Genomic DNA, 18,490 nt, shown 5'->3' on the forward strand with positions numbered 1-18,490 from the left:
ACTATTCTTATTATTTGTTCGACCCGTCAAACACATAAAAGGGTGAACTCTTAAAGCAGGGTCTCGTCCATCTGGGCCCACTAAAGAAAAAGAAAATTATTGTTATTATAAAAGTGACCCGTGTGCGTAGGGTTAGAATATACAAATTAAAATTGGAAAACAGAGGAAGAACTCAATTTGTCCAATGCATAGCCAATATGAACATTTTAAAAAATAAAAAATATTACCTCCTCTAAGTCATTAAATAAATACAAAAGTGGCCCATATGAGCAGTCTAATTGGCTAAGAAGGGGGACAAAGTGTCTTTTGTGGTGAATCTTGGACTAAGACCGAGGATCGAGTCTCGCAAGCGGTAGTGTGGGGGTACCTCTCTCCAAAGTGAGGGGGCTCCTTGTGCATAGTGAGCTCAGGTCTAGCCACTGTGTCCAATTAAATCACCATAATTTAACTTTTCCACATCCTATCGGGTCGGGTATAAAAGGTGCCGGGTGAGTAAATTCACCTTTTGAACCAATAAATGCAAAAGTCAGCAGAGGACTGAGACAGTGAGTCTCTCTCATTTGTATCTGAACTATATATTTAATAATATTATTACTTTCAAAGCTAAGCCTTTGTGCTACCAACCCACTGTTTTGGGATACTAACTGCCGAACGCTGGTCTATGACTCTATTTTAGTCTCATTGTATTCCATTCGTCAAATTCTTCTCACTTCTCCTCCGCACCACAAGTCTGACCATTTGGCATCTCTAACTCTTAACTCTCCTGGTTAAAATCAAACCACGGTTCGGGGAGGACACCTTCGTCATTTCCGCATTTGTTACTGCCCTTTTCCATCTTCCGACATACCGTACCGTCCCAACCAAGCTCTCAGTCAGACCCTTGGACTCGTCCGGCACGTAAATCGATACGTCACCACATTCATCACGTGTTTCTTTTTTTTTTCTTTCCTTTTTTAAATTATAATTTAATAAATTATTTTATAATATCATATTATTTGTACATCATTTATATACGCTTTAAATTACACAATACACATAAATAACATAAATACCCCTCGTCTCACAGTCTTAAGTGAGAACATTTTAGACATTGATACATCATTGTGTAACTCAAAATATACACAATGATGTACAAATAATATTTTCCTAATTTTTTTTCTTTTGCCTAGCTTACGAGCGAATGAATTTAACTTTAGAGATTTAAAATGAATCAAGAAAATTCGATGAGATCGTACTATATGTACTGACGAGATATATAAGTTTGATGATCGAGTTTCATCAATCATGAAATTCGATCGAATTTTATCTACAGACAACAATAAAAAAATAGATGAGAAGATTTTTAAATTTTGACACATTCGATCATTCTCTTGTTAACCAAATTAGTTGTACAAAAATTATTTTTCAATTCAATATTATCTTTGATCAATGTACCACCGTCGAGTCTAATAATGCCGGAGATAATACCTTGTATCTCTTTTTATTGACTTTATATAAAGGGTAAAAGACTGAAAAATAAATTGAATTAATTAATCTTGTTTTTTATATTTTTTATTTAAATAATATTTTTTAAAATTGTATCAATATAATATCAAAATACTTTTTCGGATCAAAACATGAAATGATCAAAATAAAGATGAAAAATATTGAAATTTTTTTATTATATTACTTGTTAATTTTTTTAGAATATACTTAGGGTCAGGGTTTTATGAGATAGGGGGCATATATGTTATTTTTTATCATTTGTAAAATCTTAGACAAATTTATCTCTCCCTCTGGTAAAAAGTCGTGTGATTCCTTTCTAGTAGATTGTTAGATAAATTTAACAAATATAATAAAAATATTTTTTTGGGAATATTTTTTATATCTCATTTTTTTTGCCATATATTGATTAACAAATACTATCTTAATTTTTTTTTAAAAAAATTAACAATAAATTGTAACAATTAAATATCACTCAATAAATTTTTATTTTTTATATGTATATACAGACTACCCCTTTCATGAAATATATTCAAAATCGACAGCGGAAATTAAAGGGTGACAATTTTGGCCAAAACAATAAATTTGTTTGCTTCGTATTTTTATTGACCCTATCGTTGTTTAATTAAGCATTATTAAATATATATTTTATTATTACATTAACACAAACATGATGAGAGGTATGAAATTGGTAAAAAATTTAAGTCGAAGACCAAAGTGTATAAGAGTCAAATGAGATCAAATTAAATCGATTTAATTGAACTTGATTTTAGGATTATTGTCCTTACATGGTTCTTGTCGTTTGTATCCTCAATTTTGATAAAAAAAAATAAATTATAGGTAGAAATTTTGCTTTATTACGCAAGATAAAGAACCGAACCTTCGACTTACTGGTACGAATCCTAATTTATCATGACCCAATAATTTAACCTGTGTTTTGAAGGCTAATGTTTTAAATATGTACATATATATAACATGCCTTTTGTATATACACAAAGCATGCTCTATTTATATGCCAATATACAACAATATTTTTTCGATATAAACTAAAACATAAACAACCCTGGTTAGAATTAGGTGACGAGCAATATTTCGATTAAATTAAAATAATTGAATTGAATTGGCTTATTCAAGTTGTAGGTCTGTTTGAATTTATTTATAAGTTTGATAATTTTAATTATTTCAATTTGATTTTTATATTAAAAAATTAAAATAATTGTGGATTGAAGTGTAAAAAATGATATTATTTTTACATTTTGTTATTTCAAATTTTCTTCTTCAATTTTTTTGATCAGTTCTTTTTTTTTTTTTTTTGAATTTATTCGACTCGAAAATCTATTCGATCGATTCAATTAGACACTTAACAGAAATTTAATTTATTTAAATTAAATAATTCAATCAATTTAATAAGTAAACCAACTTAAAGTTGACCCGTAATTAGAACATTTTTTTGGTCAATGAATGACATTATTTTTGCGAAATCGGACGTTTACGCGCATCGCTTCCCGGGCGGGTAAAAGGCAGCTCAAGTGCGTAGCTGACTCCAACGTCACTCCCAATCCCGTCCAACGCGTCAAACTCAAATCTATGATTTCTCTCCCTATTCTAATATATATTATTAATATTAATAGAATAATAAAATATGAATACAAAATCAAATTAAAATAATATAATAATTATATTTATATATATATAAAACGATATTATTAACATTTTTTAAATTATACCTTAGACTATATAATGTCTGGGCACTACTATGTTGTTCACCGTCTAATAACATAGCAATTATCCGACAAATAGAGAAGGGTAAATCTTATGACGGTGGGCTACATAACAGTTACCTATAATATTTTACAAGTAATAAAAATATTATTTGTATCTTGCCGTCTCACGTTGTATCATCTTGGATGAGAAATATTTTAATTATGAGTTTTATCGTTTTAAATAAAGAGTATTTTAAATATTTTAATTATATTATGTAGTTTAAAGTATATTTTATGGTTTATTAATAATATTTCTTTAAAATAAAATAAAAAGGACAACCATAATTATCAACGGGTCTGGTGGCGTCGTCAAATTTACAGCGTACGTATATATATATATATATATATACGCGAAAGGGAGACTGGGAGGCGCCGCGCCGCCGGGTTTCTCTCTCTCGCTCGCATTTTCTCGTCTGCTTCCTTCGGAGCTCAGAGAGAGAGAGAGAGAGAGATAGAGTCGGAAGGGAAATCTTCATTCTAACATAAAGCCACGAAAACCCTAGGCCGCCGTTTCTCTGCGTTTCAAGTCCGCTCGCTGCCCCTCTCTCTCTCTCTGTCTCTCGTCCCTAGGGAGGTAGTGTGTCTGGTTCTTCTCCTTTTTTCACATGCTTTTCGCTTCAGTTCTTTCTTCTTGTGCCGTTTGGTTCCTTGGAAAATGTAAGAGATGAAAGCGGTTGAGATCTCTCTCTCTTTTTCTGCGTTTCATTTGTGATTTTTTCGAGTTTGACGGAATGTCTGTTCTCTGTGGCAGCTAACTAACCAGGAAATGCTATCTTTGTCAATTCCTTGGGTTGGTGTTCCTTTTAAATTGACTATATGAATTGGTTGTTTGCGTGCAGATTGCTTGGGGAAAGAGCTTATGAGCGCACAAATCTTGCAAATACGCTGCATTTGTGTGAAGTAGGATTTTTCTTTGATTGGATCTTAGAATCATTCTGTTATTTTGTTGAAATAACTTGATTTGTTTAACCTATTAGCCCGTTGATAGAACATTGAAAAATTCATTGTCCATAAAGAATGGCAACTTCAACACATTTGTGTGGGGTCAAAACTGTCGGCCCTGCTTTTTCTCCCAAACATTTGCATTCCCGACTTCTGTGGTCGCAAAAGGATCTTCGTTTTGCTAGCTCTCTCGCTTCAGTTTCTGGATTTTGTAGCGTGGCTGTAAAAAATTATTGCACCAGGAGGGGTTTAAGACTGAGTTGTGAGGGGAAAACTACCGATGTGCTTGAGAGGAACAAAGCTGAAAATCAAACCTGTGATGGGGTCTCAAATGAACTGACATGTGTCATGAAGTTTGGTGGCTCATCAGTGGCCTCTTCTGATAGGATGAGAGAGGTTGCTGACCTTATTCTTAGCTTCCCAGAAGAAAGACCTGTGGTAGTTCTCTCTGCTATGGGGAAGACAACTAACAAACTTTTATTGGTATAATTTTTTCTTCGTTTTCAGACTTTTTGTTTGGTCTATTCATTATAATTTTCTATGCTATTGGAATAAGATGTTAACTGGAAATAAGCATCTACCAGGCTGGAGAAAAAGCCGTCGGTTGTGGTACCTCCAATGTATCTGACATTGATGAATTGCTTTTTGTGAAAGAATTGCATCTCAGGTTGGAAATGATTTGTTTATGCCCCCCTACCCCCAATCTGGATGATCAATTTATGAGTTGTACTTTATGCATTGGACCTGTTCTTATTGGACATAAATTTGGGTTGATAGGACTGTGGATGAGCTAGGGGTTGACAGATCCTCTGTTTTAAGTAAGTTCCTTTTATAAAAAGATTCAATTGTTCTATTTTGATGTTTTTTTTTTCTTGAGTTGCCTAGTTTTCTCAATATATTTATTTTCTCTATTCAACTGAATTTACCAACTTCTAGTTAACTTGTTACTTTAATCCAATACCACCAGGCATGCGTCTTACCATTTTCTCTCTTTTGGCTTCATGAGGAAACATGGGCCATTTTATTTCTTTCATTTCTCTGGACTATTAGCGGAAGTTTAGACCTTAGACCACTTCATTTATCAGAGAATTACAATAAAAACAGGACCTATTGATAATGTATGCATAATAAGATATATGGTGACAGTGACTTAAAACTGCTTCATGATAATTTTAAGTGGTTTTATTTTTTGTATGAGAACTAAACCTCAAGAAACAGATGGATGTACCAGCTTTATTGATCTCTTGTTATGGTTCTGCAATAGTATGGATCACCACCGATGCCTGTACGTATAGCCATTTATGAAAAATAGATAATGTTTGCAGCCTAATTCCATTTCTATAGAATGTGAAATTTGTCTACTTGTGTAAATTTGATTTGTCCAATATCTGTATAGAGGTTGTAGTTTTTTGTGTCTTGTCCAGCAGCCTGTCCAGATGATCTTTGTGTATTCATACTTGTTTTTTTTTTTTTTGTTATGATGTTGTTGCTTGTGCAAATATTACAGCACACTTGGAGGAACTGGAGCAACTTCTAAAGGGAATTGGTCAAGTGAAAGAGTTGACCTTACGCACAAAAGACTATTTAGTCTCATTTGGGGAATGCATGTCAACAAGAATTTTTGCTGCATATTTAAACAAAATTGGTGTTAAAGCTCGTCAGGTATGTTCTCTTGTCATTTCCAAGACCCTACAGTCTTAAAAGATCTGTATCTTCCAAATGGCTGATGAAATGATTTAGTTAATTCCATGCTGAAGAAAACTGGCAGACCTTTGATTTTTGCTGCATATTTAAATAAAGTTGCTGCATATTCTGGGTTACATGCATTCCTCAATTGAGACTATTTTGTCTCATTTGGGAAGTACACTCCCTAAAGGAGACTAAATAGTCTCATTTGGGCAGTGCATGTTAACCCCAATTTTTACTGCATATTTAAACAAAATTGGTATTAAAGCTCGTTAAGTATGTTCTCTTCCTATCATTTCTAAGACCCTACAGTCTTAGAAAATCTATATTCTTCAAATGGCTAATAAAATGATTAAGTTAATTTCATGCTGAAGAAAACTTTCAGACATTTGATTTTTATTTAGCCTTGTAGTTACTTTGAATTTTAACCTATCTACAATCCACAATGCTCGGTATGTTACATCAAGATTTCTTCCAATTATTCTTCAATATGAAGAAGACCATATTTCTTGTTATTAATTATCCAATTATTATGTGTTTTAGTAAGAAACAAAGACTAGACACTAAATGATTATTTCTTAATTTGTTTAATGAAAGCCATAGTTGCAGAAAAAAGAAACTTGTGGGAACATCCATAATGAGGTTGAAAGGCTGTTGTTTCTGGTTTAATGAACTCTATCTGAACATGGATTCTGTCATTGCTACTTGAGTTTCATAAAACTAGCTGAATATTTAAGCCCATCTTAATTTTTATTTGGACATTGTATTTGGCTAATTCAATTGACTGTGGGCATCTCCTGCGGCTAGACTTTCAGATTATTGGTTAAGAATTCTAAATGGTTTTAGTTGACATGTATGTATCACTTACATTTTTTGTTCGTCTTCTCTGCTAGATAAAATACCTATTGTGTATTTAGATGTGTGTCTAATGATTTTCCTTGTTATGACTAATCATTAGGCTCTGTATTGTTTTGCAGTATGATGCATTTGATATTGGTTTCATAACAACAGATGACTTCTCAAATGCTGACATCCTGGAAGCAACTTACCCAGCTGTTTCAAAGAGGTTGCTTGGTGATTGGATTAGTGATCCTGCAATTCCTATTGTTACTGGCTTCCTTGGAAAGGTCTTTCTTCCTGTGACTGGCATTGTAGTTCTCTATTTTGGAGTAGTCATTATTTGGTCAACCATTGTCCATTTGAGGGATTGCAGTTATGATATTTTAACCATCATCATTGCAGGGCTGGAGATCCTGTGCAGTGACTACTTTGGGCAGGGGTGGTAGTGATCTGACGGCAACAACCATTGGTAAAGCACTAGGGCTGCGAGAAATTCAGGTGAGTGCCTCTGCTAATTATGTGTAGGTTAAAAGTTGTTAGTACATCTGCATATGTACTCAATGCAAAGATAAATCCCATTATCCCCGTTTCTGGTAAGTACTAAAAATAAAAATAGTTAACTTTATTTGAGCACACAAAGATGCATAGAACAGTGTTATATAGTTAGTCTCATGGTGAATTTAAAAAAAAAAAAATCATTCAAGTTCTAGTTTCTCGAATTTTATGGTTCAAGTATAACATTTCTAAAGAACTAAGAACCTATTTTTAATCAATTATAGGTGTGGAAGGATGTTGATGGTGTTCTGACGTGTGATCCTAACATATATCCAGACGCAGAACCTGTGCCATATCTAACATTTGAAGAGGCTGCGGAGCTTGCATATTTTGGTGCACAGGTAGCTTTCTATAGTGCTAATCCTCATACTGCGCTATCAAAAAATACCATTGCTTGTATGCATTTTTCTTGAGTAGACTCTAGTTGTAAGTTGTGCTTGCAAGCAGCCTTTGTTTATATGCATATATATATTGGCCTGTACTAGACTTGCCACCATAAGTGGATTTGTTGAATCTATTTGTTGTTGAATCTTGACTGAGTGTTTCCATAAATGGATTTCCTTCATAGTTAAATTTAGAGGTCCAAGACTCCAAGTTCACAATATGATTAATACAAAAAAAGGGGTGTCTTGCCAAAAAAAAAAAAAAAAAATGAAAGAGAGAGAAAAAAAGGTGTTAAATTTCTGAGAACCGCATTCAGTTTTAGTTGAATAAATCCTTGGATTTGATCAGGAAGATATTTTGATCTTAACCTTTTCATATTGCTTAAATTCAACCATTTGAGAACTGCTGCTCCTAAGTTGGCCAAACTTCTGTTCTGAGAATGAAGATCCAGTTTTGTGTATTTGAACTATTAACTGTTGAATTCTGCTTGTGGTCAAGACTTGGAAAATGCATATTAAAAGAACTGTTGGGTTCTTCTAACTTCTGGCTAATAGGTTATCTTTTTCCTTATTGGGCATTTAATTATTCCTCAAACTATACTTGCCTTTCTCTTGTTGAAGTTACCTCCTCCTTTTGCTTATCACACGGTCTTCTCTCAAATTTACAGCCTCTTTGTTCTTCTCTTTCTTGTTGTAAGTAACTTTTGATGATCCCTCAAATGTGTAAATCCTTAATGCATTGGAAGTTATTGCTTGTTTTGCCAGAGTTTTGACCGCATTGGAAGTTACTTGAGTGACTTGATAGTTTACTAAGTAAAAGATGAGCTTGTTAGATGCATTCTTTCTGTACTTTACAGGTCCTGCATCCACAATCCATGAAGCCAGCAAGAGAAGGTGATATTCCTGTTAGGGTTAAGAATTCTTACAATCCTAAGGCTCCTGGAACTCTTATCACCAGAGCAAGAGATATGAGCAAGGTCAGTACCAGCATAATCTGCAGAAAACTTATTATTTTGTGTGGTACTTATAATCAACTTACAACATGTGCTTTTATGATTCCAGGCAGTACTGACTAGCATTGTCTTGAAACGGAATGTGACAATGTTGGATATTGCTAGCACCCGCATGCTTGGTCAATATGGCTTCCTAGCCAAGGTGAAGGGTCAATTACTATTTTCAGTACTTCTTGCCCTTGGATTCATTCTGTTGCTTTTCTGAGCTCTAATTTGCCATGCATTGCATTGGCACTGTGCAGGTATTCTCAATCTTTGAAGATTTGGGAATATCAGTGGATGTTGTGGCTACTAGTGAAGTTAGTATTTCCTTGACATTGGATCCATCAAAGCTCTGGAGCAGGGAACTCATTCAGCAGGCATGCGTATGATATCTTGCTTGATTTGCAGTATTAGATTTATTATTGTACTCTCTTATTGCTACATATTTCATCTAGCTTTACTCAGCATTATATGTTATCTGGACAGGAGCTTGATCATGTTGTGGAAGAACTTGAAAAAATATCAGTTGTGAATCTCCTGCAGAACAGATCAATCATATCTCTTATTGGCAATGTTCAGAGGTCATCGCTGATATTAGAGAAGGTACTGCTTATCAGAAAATAGGAAAAAACAATGATTTTATCAAGGTTTTTTAGAAAGAATGCTGTTGCAATCATCTTTGGTGTGATATTTTATGTTTTTGGTGGGATTCCACATGTCCATTCATTCAGCATTTGTCTGGATCGCCCTTTTTCTTGCAAGTAATTTTCTCCCCCTTGTTCGCTTGCAATCCTCATGCTCCTTCCCTTGATGATATTGAGTATCCCTCGTCTTCAACCCCTTGTCAGTATGTATTATGGGAGATACAAAATGTCTTCTGTTTCATAGATTTCTGGGAGATGCAAATGTCTTCTTTTTACTCAATGATAACTCAGTAATGCTATCACACTTCTGGATCAGAATTTTTTTTTGTTTAAATTTCCTGTTGAAAATGTATTTAACAATCGTTTAATTTTTCACCATATGGTTCTCATATCAACCCCTGTTTCTTGATGCATTTTATGCCAGGTATTCTGCGTTCTTCGTGCCAATGGAGTCAATGTTCAGATGATCTCTCAAGGTGCATCTAAGGTATCTAGCCATTACCCTTTGCATTCCCTTGCATTTGTGGCATAACTCAGTTCAGAATCCAAGCTGCACCTTTTAATCCAATCACAGAAAACTAGATTCTCAATTAATTTTTTATTTGTTGCACTCTCATCTGGTATCTCAAGTTTGAAACAACATTATTATCTCCAATCGAGTACTCGCATAGATGCACAAACATTGGTTGTGTTGGAGAACACAGTAATCAACATTTTGATCGCCTTGCTCTTGCTTCCGACCAGGTCAACATCTCATTGATCGTACACGACAGTGAAGCAGAACAATGTGTGAGGGCACTCCACTCTGCATTCTTTTCAAGTGATATCTCAGACCTAAAAGTGGAATGCGGGTCTCAGAATGGATCCAGTTGAACTTTGCCCTACCGATGTTGAGTTGACTTGCTTGTGAGTAAACCCAGTGTCAGTGTCTCCTCCAAATCTGGTTACATGTCATGTTGAACGTGTGGGTATGGGTGTCTCTCATATCACTTGCCATGATACCAATATCTATATATGTAGTATTGTGTTAGCCATTTTTTGAGATATCCTATATGATATGGGAGGCATAGTTCGTGCATGAAAAAGCCTGATCCTCTGTTTCTTCTTTAAATTTACACTGTTAACCTTGACTGATTCAAGCACTGGGAGGCTTTTTTAATATGCCTGCAAAGGCTGAAAGGGGAAAGGCTCTCCCCCCACCCCACCCCCTCCTCCCCTGCTTGGTTGAAGATTCTGCAAGTGTTTGGCCACAGTGACAGTGCCCATCCATAGTTCAACGCAGCGTTGTTAGGTGAGATTGGGCGCATAAATTTTAGTAGATCTCTAGTGTTGTAGAATTCATAAGGTTTAATATGATAAGTTTTAATGCTAATTGTTGGTTACTTAATACAATGCAATACTCCTCCTTTATATATGCCCGAGACCTTTTTTGAGTTTGGACTAGCCACGAGGATAATTACATGGATGTCTCTTTAAGGTTAGGCAAAATTAACCCTTTTAATGGTTAGATAATTGTGGTTAAATTTTGAGAGATTCTCACAATGTTTTGACCCTCTCTTTTGTTTTGGCAACATCATCCCCTCTCCACTCTACACCCTCTATCCGGTAGGTCCCTTTCTCTCCACTCTTCTCGTTCTCTTGATTTGGTTTCCTCCCACGATGGTGGACCATAGCATAGAAGGAGCTTATAGCTGGCCATGGTTGTTGGATTACTCCTTTCTCTCTCTCCCTTAAAATATAAAAAATTAAAAAGGTTGCTGGCTGGCTGACTGATAATCGTTCAACATGACTTGTTGCTTGCTTGGAACCCTAGTTGGGGTTTGGTGGTTAGCCATATCCAATGGAAGTAGGCATTCATTTTTTATGATGGGGACATGATGAATTAGAGTTAATTTCACAAACATTCAATAAGACATGCACATTCAACACCTTCTATCTTGGTTCCTTGCACGTTTACATTACACATACTTTTAACATAGTATGTATTGTTCTTGTTGCCCATGTTATAGGAGATGATGTGTACGTTGTCATTATGAATATCGTGCCTAATTACTTATCAAATATACAAAACATGTTACATAAACCTTTTTCTTTGTTAGTACATATAAAAGTTGACACATTAAATGTGCACTAATGAACATTATTACTTAGTAAGGGTGGTTTAAAAATTATTTTTGTACATGTTATGTCATGAAATGAAATGCAACACTTGTTTGTTCGTGGAGAGTTACTTCTAATTAAATTTATTTGTTATCCCCATTATCTGTATAATTGAGAGGGTCTTGCGGTCATTGTGAATGCTTTCTGCACGAAGCAAAAATTGTCACCCTTAACCCCGATGCTTTCTATAACCATAGATTTTCATGAAAATCTTAGAAAAGTAATTGAAGGGAAAAATTTCGAAGATCATAATTACTTTGATGTCACCACGAATTAGCTAGCGGACGAAGGACACGTGTCTGCTAAGGGACAATTGAGAGTTACCACCTGGTTTAAGCTGAGGAAGATACGTGTCCGGGTTGTCCTAGAGAATATCTGGAAGTTCAAATCCAAGCCTGGCGAGCGTATCTCGGTATTTTCGGTCTCCTTGGTTCCCTCGAAGCTTCTAAAGGCGATTGTTGTCCTGAGATTCTTGAAGATGATGGGTATATCCATTCCTCCCAAGATCATAGTTTCTAAATTAAAATAATCATTATTCCAAAAGGCTCTGAGGATAACTTCTCCACTCGTGGAAGCAAACTCAACAACAAATTTTTTTGCAATATTGGGAAGATTCTCTCCTATGAAAAATGGGGAAACTTAGGGAACGACCCCTTGCTCCTCATAAATATGAGTGAATCCACACAGGTAGAAGGGATCATTTCTTTTATTTTCTATTGAAATATTCAGTTTTGATAATCTTGTGAACTAACTTAAGTGTCAGAGTGATCATGAGAATGAAGCTCCCGACTCTTTTTTACAGGTACTTGATCCGAAACAAGGCGATGATCGTCTCCCGCATCATCATTAACTTTAATGCATATAAGCTAGAAACTAAATTATGTGGGCATTTAATCAACTATGCAAATTCATGCACCTTTTTGAAACTAACAAGGTAAGGAAACACCCTTACCTTCTTCAAGAAGTGTTTGATTGTTAGTCCATTCCCCTTTACTTGATTTAAATTAACCAAATTAATCGACTCAAGATGGCATGTGTTCATTCATTCATTACACCACAGCGGGCGAGCCTTCTATTAACAATAAAATTGTTTTTCAAATGTTTGAATTGTACAAGTAAGTAACTTCTCAAAACCCAGAACTCAGAAGTTCCAGGCACCCACTGGGTTTAATATAATTAATTAATTAAATTTAACAGTTACTTATAGTTTCCCATTAAAACTCTTTTTCGTATTTTCTTTTTCCCATTGTATGTTTCAACCCAATTCCCAAAACAAATGTCTCGTATAAACTTTTGTCGTTAAACAGCCAAAACTTTTAACCAAATTTGAAATTATTCAGCACTTGGATAAATGAATTTTAAATTTGAATATTTTAAATAATATCGTTTTCAAATTAATCTATTTAAATAGATGACATATAAATTTTAATTTGATGTAGTCATGTCTGAAATTATTTCGTTTTATTATTTAAATAAATGAACTTGAAATTTGACTATTCTAAGTTGTCTGAATTAATTTAACCTTTTCAAATTATTGTCACCTTAACATAGTCATGAATTTCTTTACTGAGAATGTTATTATAAAGCTCTTTAAACTTTTTACAAAAGAGAACAATTAAACAGTAGAGCAATTTTGACAAAATTACTTTCACTCAAATTGCAAAACGCTCTTCATTCTTTTTCCTTTCTCTCTTCTCACCCAATGACCATGGTTGCCTCCTTCCTTCCCATGACCGCCTCTAGCAATTGCTTGTCATTGCCATCTTATCACCTCACCTCTCGCGCACAGATTGTCGTTGAGGATGCAGCGGTAGTTAACAAGAAGCAAGGCGATGACGATGACAGAATGACGATGACAAGCGATTGTTAGAGGCAACCATGAGAATGAGGGAGAAAGGAAAAAGAAGATGAGCATGGTCACTAGGTGAGGGGAGAGGAAGGAAAGAGAAGAAGTGGGAAAGATGTTTTGTAATTTTACAATTTCAGCTAGGGCAATTTTGTCATCTCAACTCTTTTTGGTAGTCTAAGGTGTAGTCTAAGCAGTATCAATAACATTTTCCTTATAGAATATAGGAGGTTGATTTTTTTTTTGCAAGATTCTTGAAAGAATTTTTATATATCGAAGTTATTCGATTCGTATTTTATTGAAGATCTCCTAAAGAAAATGAATTTAGTATTTTATTCAAGATCTCCTAAAGAAAATGAATTTATTGTACAAACTCAAGTGGACATAAACTCCTAAGCTCGATTATAATCTCTAGGAGACTATTATTAGTCTCCCACTCTGGGATACTAATAATAGTCTCTAGGGCTCTTTTAGTTCTTCAGAGACAGTTATTTCAGAGGCGAATCTAATTTTTAGGAGACATTCAATCTTTTAAATATTATTTTTGGGCTAAAATGATACTTTGAATTCTTGAATTTTTTGTTTTTTTAGTAAACTTTTGTTTATAACACATCACAGATAATTTCAAATTAAACTATTTCTCTTTGTCATTTATATCTACAATTAATTGTAAAAAATTTAATTTAATTTAAATTAATTAAATAAAATTAATCTTCCTCCCCTCCCCCTCAATATATATACACGTTATTTATTTTTATATAAAAATAATAAAAAATAAATTCCTTTTATTATATTTAATTTTTAAAAAAAATTTCTTAATGCTTTTTGTTCAGATTTTATATTTGATCATACATACCAATTATCTTCTCTTATAGATATATTTTTTGTAGAGTTGACAAATGGGCGAGGTAGCCCACCTCTTAGCCCAACTTGGCCCGGTACTATTGCAAATGGGTCGGCCTAGCTCACCCTAAGAATGCAAGGTTGTGTCGGGCCAATGTTTTGTGGCCAGTGACCTAGCCCGACCCGGCCCACCAAAAAGGCACAACCTAGCACGATCCATTTGGCCCATTTCATCCACTTACGAAAATTATATATAAAAAAATTAAAAATTACACATAAAATAAAAAAATAAAAAAAATTAAAAATCATAACTCATATTCCTTCTAATTTTGTAAGCATATAAAATTAAGAAGATAATTGAATTTAGTCTAAATTCACAATCGCTTATAAAAAATGGACACATAAAATTGTAATCATAAAAAAATTCCACAATCATTTGTAATTATTTATAAATATATTTAAAAAAATATTTATTGTATTTGAGAAAAAATAAAAAAATAAAAAATATGTTAAAAAATTTAAAAATAATAGCCCACGCCCGTACTAACCCGTCTTGGCCCATATATTAAGGGTAGGGCAGTGCCGGCCCCCAATTTCCATTGCCCAGCCTAACCCGGCCCGCCTCCCTTGCTGGCCAAATTTGGCCCCGCTCACGAAATGGGTAGGCAAGTGGGAGGCAGGCTGGGCCATTTGCCAACTTTAATTTCTTGCCTTCCGCCGCTAAGACCCAAACCCTATATATATATATATATCTAACAAGACTGACCGAGCTAGGGTTTTAGTTAGCCGACGATGGCGTGCACGATCGATTTCAGATTTCTCGACGAAGGATTCGGCGGCAAAACCTACAAGAGAAAGAGATCGGAGAAGGCGGAAGAACTCAATGGATCCAACCAAGCACACAAGGACGCCACCATGGACGTCGACGATGACAGCAACGAAGGTGCTCCCCCGTCGTCGAAGAGACAAGCGGTGGCATCTTCCGATAATCCCGACCGACCGACGGCGGCGTTCGGGAAGCCGACCTACGACGGTGTGATTGCAGGGAAGATGTCCAGCCGGAAGTGGAAGGAGCCACGGGCTCACCGCTCGTCGGCTATGAACGTGAGCAAGAAGAAGACGACCTTCGAGCAGCGGATGAAGGAGAAGGAGATAAAGAGGGCCTACAGGGAGAGGATGACGGAGCTGAAGGAGGAGATAAGGCAGAACAAGGTGGAGAAGAGGAAGCAGAGAGAGGAGAGAGAGAAGAGAAAGCAGGAAAACATTCTGAGGTCGGGGACCAAGTTCCAGAAGATCACCAATCCCAACACGCTCAAGAAGATTGCCAAGTCTAAGCAGAAGAAGCTCCTCAAAGTTGTCCCCGATGAATTGCTCAACAACAACAAAGGCAGTAACCTGAAGAAGAAGAAGAATTAAGTAAACTTGGTACCTTCATTTTCGTAGTTTCCTTTTTGTTATAAGAAAATTCTTCTTCTTTTAGTGCGAGGATCAGTGAGTGAATGCAATTTTGTTGTTTCTTGTCGTTTTGGTGGAAACAGAATTTGGTATCTAATATAGAAATATGGTTTTCTGATGTTTGATTACATTGTAAAATTTTATCGTTAGCTGAAAATGAATTGAATGATTGCGTTAGATTCGTTAGTGGGATAAAGACTTGGTATGGAGTTGTTGTTTGAGTGCATTTGGATTCATTTTTCTTTATCCGAACTCTAGGTCTGGCTGTTGTAGAAATTGAAATTCAAGGACCCAGCCTAGATGTTTTGTGTGTTAGAAAGATCAATAAATTCCAAGAAACCATAGTCCTACCTTCCAGTTCTTGGAAAGTTTGAATGGAGCATCTTCTATGTACTCATATGTAGCTGCCATTCTACTTAGCTTGAATCTCGTCTGACTCTGAACAAAACCGATGGAGACTAGTTAATTGCTTTCCTATTGACAGCGGTTCCAAATTGTTCTTGCTGGCTCTTAAGATCTAACAGGTGCTGCCTTCTTAGAGAGTTTACAGTTTTTTGAAGCTCCTGGGATGCATTTTTGGATTTTGTTATTTCACTAACAAACATAATTTATATATATGACACAAGTTTTGGAATGATGTGATTTTGTTATGTTCATTCAATGGGATGAGCCACTGTAATCCTGTTAGAAACAGCGAACCAGCTGTTAGGAGTGCAGTTTGGTTCTTAGTTTACTACTTTGTATTTTGTATGCAAGAATTAGGGATTGTGATGTCAAGACCCTAGGTTTCGAATCGAGGGTTTCTAGTTGACAGTCGAGAAAGAAGAAAGAGAGAGAATTAGAGAGAAGAATAGAGTGAAACAGAGAATGGATAGAGAGAAAATGAGAGAACTTAAATTAATTCATTCATGTTATAAATTGGGAGCACTGACAGCCTTTAAACACACCCAAGAAACCAATCAAATACCTCCCGACACACTCAATCACTCTCAAGTCACCGGCCAACAAATTACAACACAAACAAATAATAAAGAACAGAAATTTGAAGGCATAAAACTGAATAAGAAAGAAATACCCAAACCACATGAGACAACAGATTTATCCTAGTTCAAGCCAATTGAATTGGCTCTACATCCAGCCTCTAAGAACCTCCCGAGAGCAGCCTTTGATTTAGAATGATCACAGTACAAACCCTCACTCTCACAATTACAAGACTTCAAGATTACAAAGACTATTCTAACACACAGCCTTTTCTCTCTTCTTTCTCGTGAGAATGAACAATGCATCCCTATGCCTAGACTGCTGTCCTATTTATAGAAAGTAGGGCGTTAACTTCTAGGAACTTATAACTGGTATAGACATTTCCGATTTTGCCCCTCAACTTAAATCTATTTACAAAGCTGAAAACTGCCTATCTATACCCCCTAAAATCCGATGCATCCTTACTGTAAATATGCTGGATTTACTTGAGACAACATTCTAACAATTCATAATCCCGGTACAAAGTGGCACAACCTTATATATGGCTATCCATAGTAGTTATTTACAGTAGTTATTCAGTTATTTGGTTATATTCAGTGTTCACGTGGCCTAGGCGGTCCCTGGCTGCTGCGATTTTGTGCAAATCGGCACCCCTAGGCGCCGGGCCTGATTAATTGGGCTCAATCGGCGCCTCGCCGCCTGGGTTGCCGTCGCCTCACCGCCGGGGTTGCTGTCGCTGCCGCCAATCGTCCTTCTCAGCCACGTTCTCACTGCCTATCTCCCTGCTGGTTCAGCCACTCCGCCACCAATCTTCTCATCGCTTTCTCTCTCTCGTCACCGCCGCCGCCACCAATCGTCCTTCTCAGCCACATTCTCGCTGCCTATCTCTGCTGGTTCTTGCTCTTCTTCCTCTGGTATGATCTGAGGCCTAGCTTTGATTTTAAGCTCTTTCATCATTTGTTTAGCTTCTTTCATCTAATTCTTCGGGTCACGACACATGACTGATGTATGTATCAGGCAATACAGAAATAACAACATTTAACTGACATAAAATCTTTTAAATAGTCAAGAAGAGTTCTGTTGCATTTGAATGAATATGATATTTTCCTACTCTATGCAAAATCCTGCCTGATCTGAAAAGAGGAACAGAGGAGGAAAGCTGGTTGGAGGAATATGTTTTTGTGGGATTCTGCTGCTGAGTTGCAGCATTACGGAAGCCGTATAAATTTGACAACTACAATTTTACAAATTCTGAAGAGCCATAATCCCCTCTTAGAATCTATTCTTATACATAACATACTGGAAACCAACTAAGTTATGTAATTCATAATACTAGGTTTATGGTGTCGTTTATATTCATCATACACAATTACCTACATGGTATAATCTAAGGAACTTTCAAGGCCTGTCCCCAAGGGCTGGTCCTTCTCAGATGCCTTTTGTGTCCCTAGAGGACCAAAAAAAAAAAAGTTTTGGCTCCCTTAAATCCAGCGATTACTTCAGGTTTTCCTCTATACTTCTCAGCCTCATCAACACCTGCCAAATCAGCCAATGGACAGGCCATGCCATTTTTCCATCAACCAACCTTCTGCCATCACCGGTAATTCTGCCTTAGAAGGTTATCGGTAGAGCTCTTTGTTAGGCCACCTAATGGAGTTCATCTATTGTCATAATGGTTTATGGTCATATACACCTTGGATTAATTCAATCTAAACCAATTTGTGCATCTTCAGATCCGATTTGGGAATTTGAAATTCTTTCTCAGTTGATTTTGATAATGCTGACACTAACCCAGCTGGAGATGGGGGCTTCCGCCCCCCCGGGGGGGGGGGGGGGGGGGGGGGTGTGTGTTCATCCCAAGTTTGCTGACAGTTGTGTGTTTGGTTCTTCATCTCTTTGCTGATCCATTGAAATC

The 18,490-nt window shown here is 36.0% G+C and overlaps 2 protein-coding genes across 4 annotated transcripts; both read left to right on the top strand.

The window, feature by feature from the left end:
* The first annotated feature begins 3,599 nt into the window (after positions 1-3,599).
* Positions 3,600-10,324, top strand: LOC127799431 (aspartokinase 2, chloroplastic-like). Of its 3 annotated transcripts, none has more exons than XM_052333462.1 (14): positions 3,600-3,902; positions 4,085-4,670; positions 4,772-4,854; positions 4,965-5,005; positions 5,695-5,849; positions 6,851-7,000; positions 7,116-7,211; positions 7,493-7,609; positions 8,509-8,628; positions 8,714-8,806; positions 8,907-9,029; positions 9,133-9,249; positions 9,715-9,777; positions 10,035-10,324. In XM_052333462.1, the coding sequence occupies exons 2-14, from the start codon at positions 4,263-4,265 to the stop codon at positions 10,161-10,163; spliced, it is 1,695 nt and encodes a 564-aa protein (XP_052189422.1). In that variant the 5' UTR covers positions 3,600-3,902; positions 4,085-4,262; the 3' UTR covers positions 10,164-10,324. The 3 variants fall into 3 exon arrangements, with proteins under 3 accessions (XP_052189422.1, XP_052189421.1, XP_052189423.1); XM_052333461.1 differs by having other exon boundaries at positions 3,600-3,819; XM_052333463.1 differs by having other exon boundaries at positions 3,600-3,819; positions 8,907-9,023.
* A 4,567-nt stretch (positions 10,325-14,891) lies between these two features.
* On the top strand, positions 14,892-15,712 carry LOC127799439 (uncharacterized). The gene has a single exon (XM_052333471.1). The coding sequence runs from the start codon at positions 14,932-14,934 to the stop codon at positions 15,553-15,555; it is 624 nt and encodes a 207-aa protein (XP_052189431.1). The 5' UTR covers positions 14,892-14,931; the 3' UTR covers positions 15,556-15,712.
* Positions 15,713-18,490: the final 2,778 nt, after the last annotated feature.

The sequence above is a fragment of the Diospyros lotus genome, chromosome 4 (assembly GCF_014633365.1).
Source record: "Diospyros lotus cultivar Yz01 chromosome 4, ASM1463336v1, whole genome shotgun sequence".
Lineage (NCBI taxonomy): Eukaryota > Viridiplantae > Streptophyta > Magnoliopsida > Ericales > Ebenaceae > Diospyros > Diospyros lotus.